The sequence below is a fragment of the Muscardinus avellanarius genome (assembly GCF_963383645.1).
Source record: "Muscardinus avellanarius genome assembly, chromosome: 1".
Lineage (NCBI taxonomy): Eukaryota > Metazoa > Chordata > Mammalia > Rodentia > Gliridae > Muscardinus > Muscardinus avellanarius.
Window position 1 is genome coordinate 217,046,068 of NC_137786.1, and position 19,369 is coordinate 217,065,436.

General features: G+C 42.1%; 1 protein-coding gene across 1 annotated transcript in view; it reads left to right on the top strand.

Annotated features, from left to right (window-relative positions):
- Window positions 1-18,149, top strand: part of HSD17B12 (hydroxysteroid 17-beta dehydrogenase 12) — a gene marked incomplete at both ends in the record, with an annotated part of 190,309 nt that extends 172,160 nt beyond the window's left edge. The window contains 4 exons of the mRNA XM_080692845.1: window positions 2,203-2,284; window positions 3,958-4,023; window positions 17,642-17,791; window positions 18,045-18,149. Of these exons, the coding sequence (XP_080548971.1) occupies window positions 2,203-2,284; window positions 3,958-4,023; window positions 17,642-17,791; window positions 18,045-18,149 (403 nt within the window). The remainder of the gene's footprint in view (window positions 1-2,202; window positions 2,285-3,957; window positions 4,024-17,641; window positions 17,792-18,044) is intronic.
- Window positions 18,150-19,369: the final 1,220 nt, after the last annotated feature.

Below are 19,369 nucleotides of genomic sequence, written 5' to 3' on the forward strand. Positions count from 1 at the left end.
ATATTATAAGTATATTTTCTCTCTTTACAGATTTATTAATGCATATTTTATATACTATAAAATGTATCCATTTAAAGTGTAGAGTTCAATGGTTTTTAACATAGTCACAAAGCTCTGTAACATACTCACAGAGCTCTCTAAAAAGATAAAAGATAATTCAAACACCATAAATGGATATTGTATTAAAAGCCTCTTGTAATAAAGTGGTTTTTATTCCATTTTTACCCAAGGAATTTCTCATAAATATAGGTAAGACGAAATAACTACGTACTCATTGTTAATTCACCAGTCTTTTTATCTTAGAGGGCTGGGTTCTAACTCCTGGTACCTTAAAACTCCTCTTACCTTAATATTTAAAAAGAAGACGCTCTGTTTCTGAGAGAGGCACAAGCAAAATATAGAAGAATGATGTAATTCACCCATCAATCACTTATTTTCACCTTTTTTCAAACCCCCTTAATTACATTTTTAAATTTGAAATTTTATTTCTATCACCAGATTAATGGATTTCATTGCTCGAGAAGTATGTATTACTAATAAGGACTTTGATTTAAAAAAAAAAAATCACAAAAAAACAACTTGTTTCCGTTGACACACATGAGGCCCGGGATCCAGACTCCCTTTGATGGTTGGAGTGGCATCTTGCCTGGAGGCTGGCAGATGGAGCGGGTGACCTTTGGGGATTATTTCTTTTCAGATTTATATCTGAAATAACTTAGATGCCATTTAATCATGTTTCCTCTGTTACTTTGCATTAAAGGGGTCTAGGTAGTCCCTGTTTTAAAACTTAAAAACTAGACTTTCTAGCAGTCAATTCAGACAAAGAGAAACCTGGTTGAAGGAAAGAAACCTGACTTGGAGGAGGGGGGGGTTGGTGGGGTCAGATTTCAGTAGCTGAAGAAAAGGACTTTAGCTCAGTGGTAGAGCACCTGCCAAGCATGTGGGAGGCCCTGGGTTCCATCCCAGCACACGATGGAGAGGGAGAAGGAGAGGGAGAGGGAGAGGGAGAGGGAGGGGAGAGGGAGAGGGAGAGGGAGGGGAGAACAGGCAGACCTCTAAGAAGGAGATTTGAGGGGAGGAGTTGGTGGTTAGTTCTGACATGCCTAAAATCTTAATTTCACACTTTGCCTGCCTAACCTATATATGCTTGCTAACAACTGGTATATTCACAGCATTGCTGTTTTTACACTGCTTTTCATTTACTTGTAAAATTAGAAATTGCTGATAACTTTCTGACTTGTAATTTATAATGGTCTCTAGAAGTTAAAAAAGCAATTGATTTTTGCCCTTTGACAAAATAATTAAGATTTCATGAACGATAGTCACATCTCCCTCCCTCCCTCCCTCCCTCCTGGATTGAACCCATTGTCATTCTATCTCTGAGATATACCCCCCCAGCCCTTTTTATTTTGAAACAGGGTCTCACTCATTTGCTAAGCCTGGCCTGGAGCCTGAGATCCTCCTGTCTCAGCCTCCTGAGCACTGGGATTACAGGCGTGCACCACCACGCCTGGCTATGAGTCACACAGTTGTAGAGTCAGCTCTTTGGTGCCCACATATCTACAACCCAGGGGAGGCACAAGGGCAGGGCATGGCCGTTCACCCATTGCCAGAGGTTTTAGTATGTATCTGTTTGTTATATACTCAACATTAGCAGAGTGTTTAAAGAAAGGTGGGCAATAAAATCCAGATATTTGTGACTTTTGCTAAGTGGGATGGAGGCATTCCTACATAGAGCATAATTAAATACTGTAGTAAATATGTGATGCTATGCCAAATAAAGGTGCACAGAGGGAATATAAGAGTGTCTGTGAGAATGTGTGTGTGTTTGTTTTGGTACTGGGAGCCAATCCGGGCATCGGGTCACGCTAAGCACCCATTCTCCTACTGCACCTTTCAATTGAGCTTTCTTGATGGTGTGGCCAGAGAGGACCTCAGGGAGGAGAGATCAGTTCAAGGAGAAGAGATGTGACCCAGTCACGCCCTGGATTACTAAGACCGGGAAGTGAGCTCATAGCAAAGGAGAGCTATTTTTAGTTGATTGAATTATGCCTCATTCTCTGACCAAACATATCACACACTAATGAAAGGCTGGGAGTGTGTGTGAGAAAAGCAGCTATGCCGTTTTATGTCTTGATCTGTAATTAACCAACAGTTGTGTATATGATGTAGCCCGTTGACTTGGTACATTTTCCTCTTCAGATCTAAAGGGGCCATTCTGAACATCTCCTCCGCCAGTGGCATGCGTCCAGTTCCACTGCTGACCATCTACTCTGCGACCAAGGTGACCAGCGTTTCAGTAAATTATAAGACTGCGGAGTGACTTTTTCAGTAAATTATAAGACTGCAGAGTGATTTTCAGTGCAAGCAGCTAACACAGATTTAAATTTCTTGAGGTTCTATCCTTGGCAATTTTCCGGTGGGCTAGGGAGGAAAGGAAAGTACCTGTTGTGCGTTTCAGGACAACCACAGCTGGAGACATGCAGAGCAAGGGGTAGACCCACAGGTGCCCACATCAGAGCAGCCACCGCTTCCTCTCCTCCACGGAGTTTACTGTATATGTACATGTATATATACAGTATATATGTATATATAGTACCACTATATATATAGTAGTATAGTAGTACTGGGGGTGGAACCCAAGGGCTTTTCTACTTCTGCGCTATACTCCCAGACCTATTTTATACTTTATTTGGAAACAGGGTCTCACTAAGTAGCTGAGGCTGGCTTTTAACCTGTGCGATCCTCCTGTCTCAGCCTCACAAGCACGGGGATTACAACCATGTGCCACCACGCCAGGCTTGAATTTACTGTTTTAAAAGTATTACTTGTGCCAGGCGTGGTGGCGCACGCTTGTAATCCCCGCGCTTGGGAGGCAGAGACAGGAGGATCGCGCAGGTTCAAAGCCAGCCACGCGTGCGCTGGTTTAGGAGACCCTGTTTCCAAATAAAAATGTAAAAATAGGTCTGGGAGTGTAGCCCCGAGGTAGAAGGGCTTCCAGGAACCCCAGTACCACCAAAAAAAAAAAAAAAAAGTATTACTTGTGCTTTTCCATAGAGAACTGGCCCAGGCCAGTTACTCAGTTGGCCAGTTACTCAGTTGGTTAGAACGTGATGCTAAAGTGTCTGAGGTTGGAGGTCAGATACAGAAATGAGTCAGCTTTGCACAACATAGAAGAAATATGGCCAGTCAGCACGCAAACGTACAGTGGACCACGGCGACTGGTGAGCGTGTGACTGTTTTGCCACTTGGTCTAGAGCTCACAGCTGCTCATCGGCATTTCTAGGGTATGACAAGAATTTCCTAGGCTTTCTGTAAGATGTCATAATTTCATACAATACCACCATTTAGCTTCTCACATGACTGCTGGGACAATAATTCAGAATGCAGCTGATCCTGCCTGCGGGTCAACAGCATCATCTTCAGATACATTACTGAGCATGGAATACATTTCCCAAGGGAAGAATGGCCATTCAGATGTTGAAGTTAAACAAGCTTTTAGGGAAAAATAAGCAAATTATAATACATAACAAGAACTTGCTATATGTCAGGGAAGGAACGGAGCAAAACACTCGCCCCCCTCCCTTTTCCTATGAAAAAACGCAGCCACTGCTGCCTTCCAGAAAATCTTGTCATCACCCCAACCCTTATAATCGTCTTGCTCTCTTATCTCTGGAACATACTCTAGGCAAGTCTAAAATAAAGAAGAACCTTTTCCAGTTGAGTAAACATTTGATCTAGACCATTATATTTGGTAAGATAATAAATCATTTGGTGGCAGATAAAAATCACTTGCGGTTTTAAGGTGGTTTTCATTAATTTTTCCTTCATTTGAAAGTAAAAGAATGACTAGAAATGACAGTGTTAAATGGTTAGTTGATTACTTTTTGTTTCCATGGCTCTGAATCAGGCAGCTGATGTCATGTGTGTTTTCTCTCCCTCCCACCACCCTCCTAGGCTTTTGTGGATTTCTTCTCCCGGTGCCTCCATGAGGAGTATAGAGGCAAGGGCATCTTTGTGCAGGTGAGTGGAGTTAGTTTCACCTGAGTATTCCTGTTTTTGTGTGGTTTCCACAGCAACAAGTTGCTGTCTTGGCAACGAAAGAAAATCATATTCCTCAGCGAGTGAACGTGACGTTAGCACACCATTAAAGACACGGGTTCTCTCTGCCTTATGCAAGTGAAGTCGAGATTTTTAAAAATCATCCCCAAGAATTTGTTAAGTAGCAATACTGAAAGTAGAACTAAATGCTACATAAAGAGTGCAAGCTTAATTATTGTTAAGTTCTCATGGTTTTATTTTGAGAGAATCAGATTATTGATATCTATTTGTTAAGTTCTAGAAAATGCACAGCATAAAATTTACCACATTAATCATTTTGGAGCATGCAGTTCAGTGGCGGTAAGTACATTCCATGGCTATACAGCCGTCGCCACTCTCTGGACCCCAAACACTTTCATCTTCCCAAACGGAAACTCCATGCCCATGAAACGCTGGCGCCCCCTCTCTCCCTCTCCCCAGTCCCTGGCAACCACAGTTCCACCCTGTCACTCCAGGTTCATCTATTTTTAACATCGCCTAGGAGTGGAGTCGTATGCTGTTTGATCTTTTGTGGTCAGATCTCTGAGCCCAGTGACTTAGACTCATTTCATTTAGTGTAATGTCTTGAAGGTTCATCCATGTTGAAGCATTTTACACATTCCTTCAAAGGCTGGAGAATATTCCACTGTATGTATGAACACCGCATCTATCTGCTCATTCACCAGTGGACACTTGGGTCTCCACCTGTTAGCTATTTGTGAATAACCCTGATTCGAACATGGGTTTATAAATATCTCTTTGAGACCATGTTTTCAGTTCTTTGGGGCATGTATGCAGAAGTGAACTGCTGAATCATATGGTGATTCTATTTTAATTTCTTAGGAAGTGTCATTCTGTTTTCATATCAGCTGCACCATTTTGTATTCCCATCCAGCAGTGTGCAGGGTTCTGAAGTCATCACATCTTGGTGCACATTGTTATTTTCTGGGTTTGTTTATATACAGTAGCCATGTAACAGCCATCCCAGTGGGTATGAGGTGAGGACGTGGTATCTGGTTGTGGGTTTGCATTTTCCCAGTGATTAATGTTGTTGGGCACCTTTTCAGCTGCTTACTGCCCATTTGTATATCATCTTTGGAGAAATGTCTATTCAAGTTCTTTGCCCTTTTTTTAAATTGGGGTTTTTGTTGTTGAATTACAGACGTTTTAAATAATTTGGATATTAAGCACTTATTAGATACATAACTTGCAAATATTTGCTCCCATTCCATGAGTTGTGTTTTTTACTCTCTTTTACTCTTTTGCACACATGTTGACAGGGTCTTTTTGTCTTGATGTAGTCCAAGTCACCACTTACTCTTTGGTTCCTGGTGCTTTTGGCATCATATCCCCAAATTCCTTCCTCCAAAATAGGAGAGGAAGCAAGTGGATTTTATGAGTGTCTATCTCAAATTGGCTATTGTTCAACTCAAATAATGCCTTGGAGTATCCCCATGCTTACGTATATTTTACAAAACATTTTGGAGCTGGGCCTGGTGGTGGATGCCTGTAAACCCAATACTTGGGAAGCTGAGAGAGGAGGATCTCAGGTTCAAGGCCAGCTTCAGCAACTTAGTGAGACCCTATTTCAAAATAAAAAGGGGGCTGGGAGGTAGCACGCCCCTGAGTTCAACCCCTAGTACCACTACCACACCCTACAAATAATTGTTTCGAAGAAGTTCTGTTTCTACCCCTTTCCCGGAATTCCTGCCCCTCGCATACCCTACAGTACACATACAAGGTGCTCATTATACCCTTCATTACTGTGAGCCTTGTAGTTTGCCTTTTGTACCTTAAAACCTCAAATGATCATTCAAAATAATGACTGAATATCTGAGTGAGGACGGAAAACTCTGTAAGGCCATTGTCACTCTCGGCATCCATCATCTCCTACGTTCGAGCCAGACTGGACAGGGCGGTGTCCTGTAGGTGCTCTACCCTCTGAAGCACCCACGCCGGCTCCTCCTCCAGCTCCACTCCAAGAGCACTCCACATTTCCCCCAGCACCTTTCACACCTGGAGCCTGCAGCCCGCGTCTGTCTTTCAAGGGAATCCTTATCTCAGCCCCTTGGCGCATTTGCTCATTCCTTTCCTTCTACTTTTCTGTGTCTTTTCTGCCTGCTACTCCCCGGCTCTTCCTCTCTCCCCCACTTCAGTGCAGTCTTGAGAACTGGAGTTTTTCTTGTCTCTGTGATGCTAATGGCTTGTATTTTGTGCCACACTCCAGGCCTGCCTTTTGCCTGGTGCCTCCACGGGCTCTAGTTTGAGTGTGGTCGTGCTTCAAGACACAGTGGTCTGTTCTGAGGGCCTTTGGAGCCTCTGACATTGTTCCCGTGCACCTTCTGGTCTTGAATTTTCAACCTCTCTATCTAAGTAGCCTCCAGGATTAATGCTGTACTTGAAAGTTTTAGGTTTACTTTGGAAGGATAGCTCTTTTTAGGTCTGCCTGGATGTGAATGGATATCAGATTGCTCTTTGGGGGGAGAAAGAATAATAGTTTTCAGATTCTATATTAATAAAACTATATTACTTCCTTATCAATAGTTTTGCTCTTCTTTTCTAAACATGATCTTTTTTAAACATGATCTCACTAAATTGCAGAGGGTGTATTTTTATAAGGACATTTAAAATTCCCTCTGAAAAATATATGAGCATTTTCTGGAAATGCCACTATAGAACAAGCTATATAAATGCTCTGGGGGTGAATTATGGGGCTGATACACTGTATTGATTTGGGGGAACAGATGAGAAACACATTCTTGGGTAAACCTTATCAAAAATGTGCTTTACTGATGAGGACCATTTGTGGTTTTTTATTACCTTATAATTAAAGAATAGCCAAAGAAAGTTATGCTTAAATTTTTCAAAGGGCAAAGTCACAAGTAATCTGACATCTAGGTTTCAGGCCTTAGTCCCAGGCCCTTCTGTCTGTTGAGCAGCATGGAGTAGCTGGGACTGAGAATAAATCCTAAAGCTGTGCCTCTTCAGCCCTTACTCTGCAAAACTTCATGTTTTCTATATATAAACTTTAATTTATTAGGAAGCAACTTCAAAGCTATAGAAAAGTTATAAGTGAAAAAAAAGCACAAAGAACACCCTAATACCCTTTGCCCAGATTCACTTTGGCCCCAGTTGTCTTATTAGAGAGTGACTTGCTTATGTCATGATCCTTTACCTCCAAATACTGTGTATATTTCAACCCCTTTGGAAAGATACCAGGAGGGGTACAGCCGGATCATATGGTGGATCCATTCCTAGTTTTCTAAGGAGTCTCCACACTGATCTCCATAGCAGCTGAACTAGTTTACACTCCCACCAACAAAGTAAAAGAGTTCCTCTTTCCCCACATCCTTGCCAGCATTTGTTGTTGTTTGATTAATATGCTCAAGCTAAGGAGCATTAGGGACACCAGAGGGACTCCAGATAATGGAGGGGAAACCTCAGCAAAGCCAGAAAGGAGGGGTAGGGGAGGAAGAAGGCTGAGGTTAATCAGTGAAAAAGCTACATTGGAATATGTGTATACATGTGAAGATAACATTGTTAACAGACACTTAGTATTGGGAGGGAAGGAATGAGGGGCACCGAGTACTGTGTGAATATAGGCCATCGTCAACTTGGTCCAAATTATGACGTGAGAATATAGTGCACCAATAAAATTGTTTAAAAATACTACCAAATAAAACCAGATGAATTTTAGCTCTGAGTTTCATTTAGACCAGATCTTTTGCCCCTTTCATTAGAATTAATATGAGGTTCTCTTTCTATACTACATTAGAATCCTAATTAGGCGTTCACATAATACGACAACTGTACCTTCCTTCATAAACATTTGAGGTTTTTTTTTTTTTTTTGCCAAGTTCATTTTAAGTTTAAACCTCAAATGAATTTGTATTACAAAAGACAATGACTGGTGAAATTACATAATTTAGAATTCATTATTAGGGACGCTCTTCTCCAAGTTACACCCCCATCTGCATTTTATTTCTTGTTTTGGAAGAGGGTCCCACTAATTCGCTGAGGCTGGTCTCAAACCTTCGTTCCCTCAGGACTCTTAGCCTTGCAGGTATCTACCACACTTATTCTTTATAGAACTTTTTTTTTTTGTCCTCCAGTAAAGCATTCAGTGTAAGATGGGTACTTAGTTGGCCTATGTCTAGAGTTCCTTTTCATCTGGAGTGTGTATCCACAACCTTTCTCTGTCTTCTACGACACTGGCAGTTTTGAAGAGCACTTCTCCCTGCTCTTTCTGATTGAACACTTCTCACTGGGGCGTAGTTGATGCTTCCTCTTAGTCAGATGCAGATTGTACTTTTCCAGCCCCCCCCCAAAATATATGATGTTCTGTCCTTCTCGGGCATCCACAGGGAGGCACATAATAGCCCTCTGCACCTTGGTGGTGTTGATCTTGCCCCCAGTCACGTGCAGACCCTTTTTCCTGCTGTTTAGTTACTTTTGTTTCCCTTGTATTAATCAACAATCTGTGGGAAGACACTTCAAAACATGAAAATATCCCACTTCCGAATCTAACCTCCCTGAGGTTTAGCATCCAGTGATGTTTCTTCACAAACCTGCTCTATAAGGAACCAAAGAGTCCTAAAAGAAGTCACAGCAGAAGCATGATGACTTCAGTGCTCCCTCAGTCTAGTCTGTACTTCTACACAAACTGCGTTCGTCACCCACGTATGGGGGCAGCAAGGAAAGGACCCTGAGCTGAGTCCGCAGGCCATGGTTCTGCGTCTGCCTCGGTGATCGTCTGACCCCTACAAGGTTGCTTTGACCCCAGTCTCCCCTTCTGACAAGTGGGATAAATAATGTGATATATTAAAAAACACAACGTGGTAGGTGTGAAGAAGAGAGGAAAGGAACTTCCACTCGTTTATTATCTACAGTGTGCCCCGTGTTCACCTGTTTGACTCTCTCAATGTGAAGAGAAGCCTAGTCCTGTCTGCTACTTGCAAGGTCCTTAGCCAGGCAGTAAGGAAACAAAGATAATAAGACACTGTCACCATCCTTACGGTGCAGAAAGCATGAGAGAGACAGAGACATTTAAACACATTGTACCATCAATGGGCCCAAACTAGAGGTGCAGATATTTATCATTCCACATTTCTTTAATCAAAAAATAGTCTGGCAATTGGAGATGGCAGTGGCGGAAAGGACAGCCAGAGTCCTTGTGGTGGGTGAGTTTACATTTTGCAGGAGGAAGACAGACAGTAAACAAACAAATGCATGACCAAGTCATCTGATACCGGGAGAATACTAAGGGAGGGTGATGCGTGCCAGCGTGCGGGGAAGTGTAGGGAATTTGCTGCCTGGGTTTGTAGCCTGGGTTCCCATGACTCCAAAGCTGTGCTCTGCCCACAGAGCCTTCCTGGTTCTCATGGAGGTGTTGCTCTGCACCATACAGTTCTCCTCCTTGGACCTGGGAAGCCAGCTCTATGAAAATGCTGTCGACAAGATTGTATACCGACCAGGATCATCCCCTGAGGTTTCTTTGCTTGGTTTTGCCAGAGGAAGGGTGAGACCACCGGAGCCCAGAGGATGCTCTTGCAGGCTTCAGCTACCCTGGGTAGCAAGTGGGTTTTCTCATTTTTAGCCAGACATTATAAAAGACTACAGCATTTGAATTTGAATTTATTGCCCTCATAATGAAGTCTCTAGGGTTCCATTCCCTTTAGCCACCACCTCCCAGTGTTTCTGCTCTCTTTGTTGATGAGAGCTGGTAGTTTTGGTACTTCAGTTAAAGATATGGTTGTTTAGTCAGAATAAACTTGATTTGATTCCATCTATAAAATTCAGGAAACAGTACAAATTAAGATAAAAGAGAAAACAAAATTCAAGGTTTTTTTTTTAATGTAAGATGCTTCTGTTTTATATTTTGCTGAAGTATTTTGCTTAGAGTAATCATAGAGATCTATTGGGCTTCAAAGAGCCAGAAAATAGTACTGAGGAATGGCATCTAGGATCAGAAACATAAGAATCCATCCATTTTTCTTGTTAATTGCCAATGGCCATAAAAGGAGGTAATAGTGTGTGTCTTTAGTGCAAATGAAGTCTAAATAGAACTATAAAGCAATGTAAGGATTCTCACTGGAGATATCCATACCTGGTCAGCTGCACCAACTTTGAGAAATGGCTTCAGAATAGTCAAATGAGATCGGTTGGTGTAATTGAATTCCAGCCAGGTGAATCTTCACACTTGCCAGAAATGCCAGCTTTTTCCTTGGCCCCTTACGTATATTGCACCATAAAACCCACAAACTCAAGTGGTCCCTCCTCACGCTTACTTCTGTGTCCAGAAGGATGAAAATATCTAAATGGTTACCTCAACAGATATCATCTCTGTGGAAAATGGCTTTTACTTCTCTCTTTCCAAGATGATTCTGAAAATGTAAATGTTAGAAAATAATTAATATGTAGTAGAGTTTAAACCCTACACTCCTAACTGACAATATTTCCGTCCTCAAGATAGTACAATAAGGAAGCATGGAAATCGAGTATTTTACTCACGATCACAAAACTAAGTTGTCAGGCTTGGAATTTGAGTCGAAGTTGGTCTGACTCAACCAGTGCTGATCCTCCCCACAGTGCCCCACTGCCTGTTTCTCAGACCCCAAATTTGGTCCATAAGGAGATCCTACTGGCCTTAGTTGATCACTGAAACTTTTCTACTGCCTGCCCACTTCCCATGACCTGTACCGCCATCACTGTGCTCTGAGCCACCTTATATCTCACGCTACATGATGTGCAGTCTCCTTCCCTGGCCTCCCCACTCCCGTCCTTGTCCATAGCCCTTGCAGTCAGCTCACAGCAGCCAGTCATCTCTGTAAAGCAAAACCCAGCCCAGCGTGGTGGCGCACACCTATAATCTCTGTACTTGGGAGGCTGAGACAGGGAGATTGCAGGTTCAAGGACAGCCTCAGCAAGTAGTGAGACTTGCATCAACCTAGCAAGACCCTGTGTACAAATAAGAAATAAAATCAGGCTGGGAGCATAGCTTGAAGGTAAAATGCCCCTGGGTTCAATCCCCAGTACTTCCACCAATTTAAAAAAAAAAAAAAAAAAAGCAAAACCCAGTCCTTTTACCGCTTTGCTTAAAATGTTTCCATGCTTCTCATCTCATTCAGAGTAAATCCATAAGTTCTTAGAACTACGATGGACTGATTTCAAGCTTCCACATCATTTTGTATCCTCTCTTCCCTGCTACTTCTCTGGCCTCCTGATAATTCCTGAAATACCCTGAGCACACTTTCACTCCCAGGGCCTTTGCACTAACTGCTCCCTCTCAGTCTAAAGGCCTCTCCACGCATGTATTCCTTTGGCTAGCTGCCCTCCCTTCTTTCAGATCTTTGCTTATAAGTCAACACATCTGAGAGACCTCTCTTGATTAACCAGGTACAGAAACAGCCTCCACCCCCAGTGTCCTTTACCAGCACCCCCTACTAAACTGCATTCTTAGTGCCTAAACATTGTTCTAGAATGAGCTCAGGAAATAATTTATTGTTAGCTGAAGGCTTCTTGTGTGATGATATCATTTTCCTTTTGTTCTTGAGGTATTGACATATAAATTCCATGTGTTTGGGGTAGGTCACTTGTAGGATTATTAGGCAGCCAGCATTTTAAAAATATTATGTGTAGAGCATAATATTTTGAACTCCTTCATTTAGGGATTAGGCACTAAAATGTATACCTGTTATTGTCACAGGCCCTTTTCCATTGCCATGCTGCCAAGATCTCTGGACCATCAGAATAATCCCTCTTCCCTAACATTTTCTAAAATATCTAAGGTTTTCTACCAAAGAGATAACCCAGGGCCCTTTTGTAGGAAAGCTTTCATAGTCTGCAGGTAGGGTAACACAAATTCCAAAATTAGAATATATATATGTATATGATGATTCAGATTTTGTGTATGTGTGTAGGTAGGTGGTGCTGGGAATTGAACCCAGGGCATTCTACATCTAAGCCACACCACAGCCCTATTTTATTCTTATTTTGAAATAAGGTCTCACGAAGTTGCTGAGGTCCTTGATATCCCAAAGCATTTTTATGAATTGTTCTGGTCATTTTTCAAAGTTGAGAGCCATGTTTATACACAGTAGAATATGCCTGAAGAAGCGCTGCCATGTGAGATTCCAAGATTGCATGTTTGATGTCTGAATATCTGCTTCACAGCTTTGGGCATCCTTTTCACTGCTCCATGGCATAAGTTGTAGCAGCTTTTGTGTTCTGAAACAAAGCCACCTCAACTGTTTTGTGAACACCAGAGGAACACCTAACCAATCTATTCTAGTGAGTGAGAAAGAAAACGATGCCAAGTTATCTTTAAAAAAAAAATGCTGAGCAAGGAAGAAGAAGAAAACCTCAAAACCTTTTTCTTTATAGCCTAACCAATTATTTTCAGTTTGGGATTCTAAATTTAGAAACCAGGATACTTGTAGCTGTCAAGAGCAGGTTGTTTCTGGGGCCAAATTCATGATGCCAACTTGTTGAGTTTAAGCAACTTTTAAAGTCTGTTCTGCTCCAAATGCTTCCCATAAAAGTACGAACACTCTCTTGACCGGTTTCCCATGTTTTCCTGAGTAAGCAGAGGAGTGGATTATTTTATGTAACAGTTTAAGGATGTACCTGAATGACTTCTTAATATAGAAAAGGTACCTCTCTCCTTTTACATAACTTAAACTATTCATTTTACAATTCTTGGCAACTAGCTGGATCAGTGTTTGCCTTTGTTAAAATAGATCGTCTTCTTCAGCTTCAGGAGAGCTAAAATTTGGCTCAAACTCATTATCAACTTCCTGGTGTGTGTCTTCTCTCTCTCTCTCTCTCTTTCTCTCTCTCTCTCTCTCTCTCTCTCTCTCTCTCTCTCTCTCTCTCTCTCCTCTCTCCTCTCTCCTCTCTCCTCTCTCTCCTCTTTCTCAGCCTCCTGTAATCCTCCTGTCTCAGCCTCCCCATGCTAGGATTACATACATAAACCATCACACAAAACAAATTGTTCTCATATAAATTCATTCAGTAGATATTCATTGTGCTCCTACTGTATACCAGGTACTCTCTCTCTCTTTTTTTTTTTTTGGAAACATGGTCTCCTAAGCCAGCACGGCCGGCTTCGAACCTGCGCGATCCTCCTGTCACCACCTCCCAAGCGTGGGGATTACAAGCGTGCGCCACCACACCCGGCGTACCAGGTACTCTTTTAAACATTGACAAGATAGTGGTAAAGAAGACCAGGTCTAGCTGGGCAGAGTCACACACACCTGTAATCCCAATATTTGGGAGTCTGAGGTAGGAGAATCTCAGGTTTGTAGCCTCAGTAACTTTTCAAGGCTCTCAGCAACTTAGTGAGATCTTGTTTCCAAATTAAAGACCCTGGGTTCAATCCCCAGAATCACAAAAACAAAACAAACAAACTAAAAAAGATCTTCATTGGAGCCTGTGTCCTACCTAGAACTTGACGGAACCGTGCCAGGATTTGTGGCACCGCCGCTGCTTCACGCACAGGCGATGTTTGAGCTGTACTGAACCCACTGACAGCTCCCTGCAAACGCCACACCTCTCTGTCTCCTTTGCTTTGCTCCTGTTGGTCTTGTATTTTCATCCTGGCAAACTCCACCACATTGAGGACTTAGTCCAAACACAATTTCATCTCTGAATCCTTCCCATCCTCTACCAAGCCATGGAATTCGCCTTGATTTCAAATAAATTAATGCCTTTTCCAGAATAGAAATTGTATTTCTTAGTTGAAAAATATAGCTCACCCTGGAATTCCTTGGTGTGCACCTCTCGTCCCTACCCCCAGAGCCAAGGCTTTCTCTAGACTCTCCACAGCGCAGCCAAGGGATGCGTTGGCTTGTGGCACCACCAAGTGGCTCAGTCAGGCAGTGCAGCCTACTTCTAGAGCAAAATAGTCCAGTATACCTATTAAGGGAGAAGGAAGGATGGATGGAAAACAGAAACCAAGAATTATAATGCAACTAAAAAATATAAATATCACATCATCTTTATCTTGAAAAACTTTAAACTTTATAGTACCCTTAGCAGGCTTATGATACATATTGGATTTTTTTTTTTTTTTTTTTTTTTTTTTTTTTTTTTTTTTACTTTTTAGCCAGGCATGGTGGCACACGCCTATAATCCCAGTACTTGGGAGGACAGGAGGATCACAGGTTTGAGGCCAGCCTCAGCAACTTTGCAAGACCCTGTTTCAAAATAAAAAATAAGGCTAGGGTATAGCTCAGAGACAGAATGCTCCTGGGTTCAACCCCCTTCCAGGCCCCCCTCCCCATACCACACAAAAAAACTTTTTTTTTATAACCAATAAATTCTGTTTTGCTTTGTTTGCTATTCAGCTTTGCTTTGGTGAACAACTACTTAATGAACTACATATTTTTTTCTTTTTTTCTTTTTTTTCTTTTTTTTTTTGGTGGTATTGGGAATGGAATCCAGGGGTCTTCTACCTCTGGGTTACACTCCCAGACCTATTTTTTATATTTTATTTGGAAACAGGGTCTCTTAAGCCAGTTGAGGCTGGCTTCAAGCCTGTGTGATCCTCCTGTCTCAGCATCCCAAGCGCGGGGAATACAAGCGTGTGCCACCACACCCAGCTGAACTACATATTTCATACTTTGTGTCAGTTGGAAGTATTTCTTTGATCTATATTCTTAACACCCTTGCAACAAAATGGCTTTAAAATTAAAATCTTGGCCGGGCGTGGTGGCGCACGCTTGTAATCCCCGCGCTTGGGAGGCAGAAACAGGAGGATCGCGCAGGTTCGAAGCCAGCCGCGCGCTGGCTTAGGAGACCCTGTTTCCAAATAAAAATGTAAAATAGGTCTGGGAGTGTAGCCCGGAGGTAGAAGGGCTTCCAGAAACCCCAGTACCACCAAAAAAAAAAAATTAAAATCTTATTTATTTATTTATGTGGTACTAAGGATGGAGCCCAGGGGCATTCTACCTCCGAGATACACCCCCCAGCCCTATTTTTTATTATTTATTTTAAAACAGGGTCTCACTGAGTTGCAGAGGGCCTCACTAAGTAGCTGAGGCTGTCCGTGAACTGTGATCCTCCTGTCTCAGCCTCCTGAATGCTGGGATTACAAGCATGTGCCACCACGCCCGTCTAAAATCAAAATCTTTTTTAACAACAACAACACAACTTTGCTCCTTAAGTGAAGAATAAATGTATAGTGATAATTTCAACAAACAAATTCTCAGAAAATCAAGTCACATGCCAGGTGTGGCAGTGCACCCTACAATCCCAGTGTTTGAAAGGCTTAGGCAGGAAAATTGCAGGCTCAAAGCCAGTCACAGCAACTTAGTGAGACCCCCATTTCAAAATAAAAAGGGGTTGAGGTCTAGCTTGAAGGTAAGATGCCCCTGGGTTCAGCCCTCAGTACCGTCCCCCAAACTCAAGCTGCATAATTGAAGTAGGCCTAGGTGTTTGAATGGTTTAGTTAACTAAGTTGGTTTAGTTAGTATATGTTTGTGGCTATGGGGATGAGAAAGAAAAAGATGGAGAGTAACTGTTTAGGCTTTTGGCTCTTTATGTGTAATCTGAAACTTCAGCCCACAAGTTAAGGATGGTGGGGTTTGTTTGTTAAGTAGGAAAAAAAAACAATGTAAAATTATGAAAACATATCTATACACACACATACAAAACAAAAGCACAAAGAAACATGGAACCTGGATTTTTTTTTTCCAGGTCTCAAAGAAACCCATCATGTGGAATAGATCTCAATTTTATTCCTAATGTGTGAGTTTTTATTTGATCACCACATGTTGGAATAGATGCTCTTCTTGAATAGAAATATCACTGTAATTTTAACTTTTCACACATATAAGATGAAGAGACTATTCTCCTTTGGTGAGCTACCATGCCCAAGGTATTTGCAATCACAGAATCTTCTTTACCATTACTCAGGACTCCTAATATTAGGATTTCCTAATATCCCTAATACTTCCTAATATTCTATGTTCATAATCCCATCCTAAGTATAGAAAACATATGCAGTGAAGACTCTAACCTCAGTGAAATGCCTCTGAGAGGTCATGTTCAGGTTGGCTACCCGACTCATGGCCCGTCAGGTGTCTTTCAGTTACTCAAGCAGTTGCCATGGTGTTAGACTACCTCTCCCCAAACTAGGGAGAATGTTGAAAATAGGACGTGGTCCTATCTTTTCAGTAGAAAAGTTTATAAAACTTAGAAGCACCACCTGGTGTGGTGCACACGCTTGTAATCCCAGTACTTGGGAGGCTGAGACAGGAGGATCTGGGGTCTACAGCCAGCCTCAGCAGTTTGGGGAGGTCATCTGCAATGTAGTAAGACCTTGTTTCAATAAATTTTTTTTTAAAAACGGCTGGGGGTGTAGCTTAGAAGGAAGGAAGGGAGGGAGGGAGGGAAGGTGGGAAGGCAGGCAGGCAGGCAAACTTAGAAGCATTATAAGAAACCAGGGGAAGGGGAGCCAGGCGTGGTGGCGCACGCTTGTAATCCCCGCGCTTGGGAGGCGGAGACAGGAGGATCACGCAGGTTCGAAGCCAGCCGTGCTGGCTTAAGAGACCCTGTTTCCAAATAAAAAAGTATAAAAATAGCCGGGCGTGGTGGCGCACGCATGTAATCCCCGCACTTGGGAGGCAGAGACAGGAGGATCGCGCAGGTTCGAAGCCAGCCGCGCGCGCTGGCTTAGGAGACCCTGTTTCCAAATAAAAATGTAAAAATAGGTCTGGGAGTGTAGCCCAGAGGTAGAAGGGCTTCCAGGAACCCCAGTACCACAAAAAAAAAAAGTATAAAAATAGGTCTATGAGTGTAGCCCAGAGGTAGAAGGGCTTCCAGGAACCCCAGTACCACAAAAAAAAAAAAAGTATAAAAATAGGTCTATGAGTGTAGCCCAGAGGTAGAAGGGCTTCCAGGAACCCCAGTACCACCAAAAAAAGAAAGAAAGAAAGAAAGAAAGAAAGAAAGAAAGAAAGAAAGAAAGAAAGAAAGAAAGAAACGAGGGGAGAAAAGTGGTAACCTAAAGCTAGGAGAATGAACTGTCTGCTGTATAAGGACTAAGGCAGGGAGAGCACGGTTAAGCAGCTATAAATTACGGAGGGATGGTGTTATCTCTTTAGGAGGGCAAAATGTCAAAAATTTCAGATTCATTAGTTCTGTAATAATGTTACATTTAGTCAGGGTTTCCTATCCCAAGCCTCTGCTCTCTGGATTCCCATCAATTCCTTCCCTCTTAAAGATTTGAAAAGGTATGTTTGTGCTTATTTTTAGCATCTTCCCCAGTCACCGTGGTTTTATTCCTAGATTGACTTGTTACAGTTTGTTCTGTGCTGCCAGCATTCTATCAAGCTGGCTTTCGATAGCTGCCTCTCCCTTCTTCTCTCTCTCTAAAGATATCAACTTCAAGATTTCATCTGAGTGTTTCTATCCATCAAGCATCACTGTCAATCCTGAGTTTGTGGCCTTCCTAATTAACGACATTTGGGGGGTATTGTCTTTCTAGAGTGTTCTGCTCAATCCTGAGTTTGTGGCCTTCCTAATTAACGACATGTGGGCGGGTATTGTCTCTTTCTAGAGTGTTCTGCCATTCTACGTAGCTACGAAACTGTCTAAAATCCGAAAGCCAACCCTGGACAAGCCCTCTACGGAGACATTTGTGAAGTCTGCGATTAAAACCGTGGGCTTGCAGTCCCGGACCACCGGATATCCAATTCATTCTCTTATGGTATGTAGAGTTTTTACGCCCCAAGTCAACATTTTCTTATTTGAAGTTTTTCTTTCCTATTAAGTTACAAAATAGCATATGATATACATATTGTCTAAACATACAAGGCACTGGTGCTTCATTTTAAACTACACCCAAGAACTTTAAAATCTGCCTGTAATTAAATCATAGTAGAATGAAACACAAGATCACATAATTCAATTTAGTCCCGTTTGTCAGCTTAATTACAGATTTCCCTCGTTTCTTTTCCTAGGGCTCCATAAACTCCATCCTGCCCTCTTGGATGTATTTTAAAATAACCACGGGTTTGAACAAGTCTTTGCGGGCTCGCTATCTCAAGAAAAACAAGAAGAACTAAGCGCTGGTAATGCACTGAGGAACTTAGCCAGATTGCCTCGGCCTCTGCGTGTCTCTGAGGCACCCCGCCAGTCCCCGGAATCTGCGGCCTATCCTTTACTTAGTTACTAACCTGGCTGACTGACATAACTGGGAGGGAAACAGAAGCTGCTTTTAGAATTTCCCGACATATATTCTGGACACTGCCAGGAGTAATTTTGCGGTTTAATATCAATGCTCCTATCAAATGGATCTAGAACTAATATCACCAAGAACAACTTAATAGGAAGGACACGACTTAGCAGGTCTCAGGTGATAGAGTCGGACATCAAACACATCAGTTTCCTCTGGTCAAATGTCAGTGGTCATTATTCCTATATTTCCTCTGAAGCATTCCATAAAGTGTAAGAGCTAACTACTCTCTTTTTTAACTTGACAGGAATGGGGATTCATTAGTTCACTTATAGATAGACAAGTGCAACTTACATACAACTCTGTAAGGTTTTCTAAATGGATGCACCAGTTTGTACTGTTATATGAAACTATGTTTTCTTCAAAATAGCTAATGGTGTAAAAATAATTGTGAAATAATGGAGTTATTTCTGACATATGCAGCCCACTAAACTATGCTTTCTTGTAACATGTTATTTCTTCTTGTAATACATTATTTCTTCATTAAAATATGCTTTCTTGTAACACATTCTTCTTTCTTGTAACATATTATTTCTTCTCACTGAAATCTCTATGATATGGTTGAATTATAAAGGTAAATGGGCCAAAACATGTACCAGGACTGGTAGCTTCCTCTGTCTGGACCACTGAAACTCTGACTCAGGGAAGTGGCCTGCGTGGGCCCAGCCCTTCATTTCCGCACTGCAACCAATGTTGCTCATGTGCGACAACAGACTCCTTCAATAGTGATGGTTGTCATGGAAATGGCATCGTACTTAAGTGGTACCCTACAGGTACTGGTATAATTGGTTTTAATAAAAGATGATGTAACCATGGTGTTGAGTGAACGTTTATTTTTTGGATCCTTGAAACTAAGGCAATAAATAGTTACAACTGGCTTAAAACAAGACTGATATCTATCCTACTTCATAGTCTTGATAGGAATGTCACCAAGGAAGAATTTAATTCTGTCAAATAGGCAGCACAGAAGACAGGCCTTTACCTAGGTTGTGGCGTGTAGATTTACACACCAGTGCCAGGTGTGGTGGTGCATGCCTGGAGTCCCAGGAG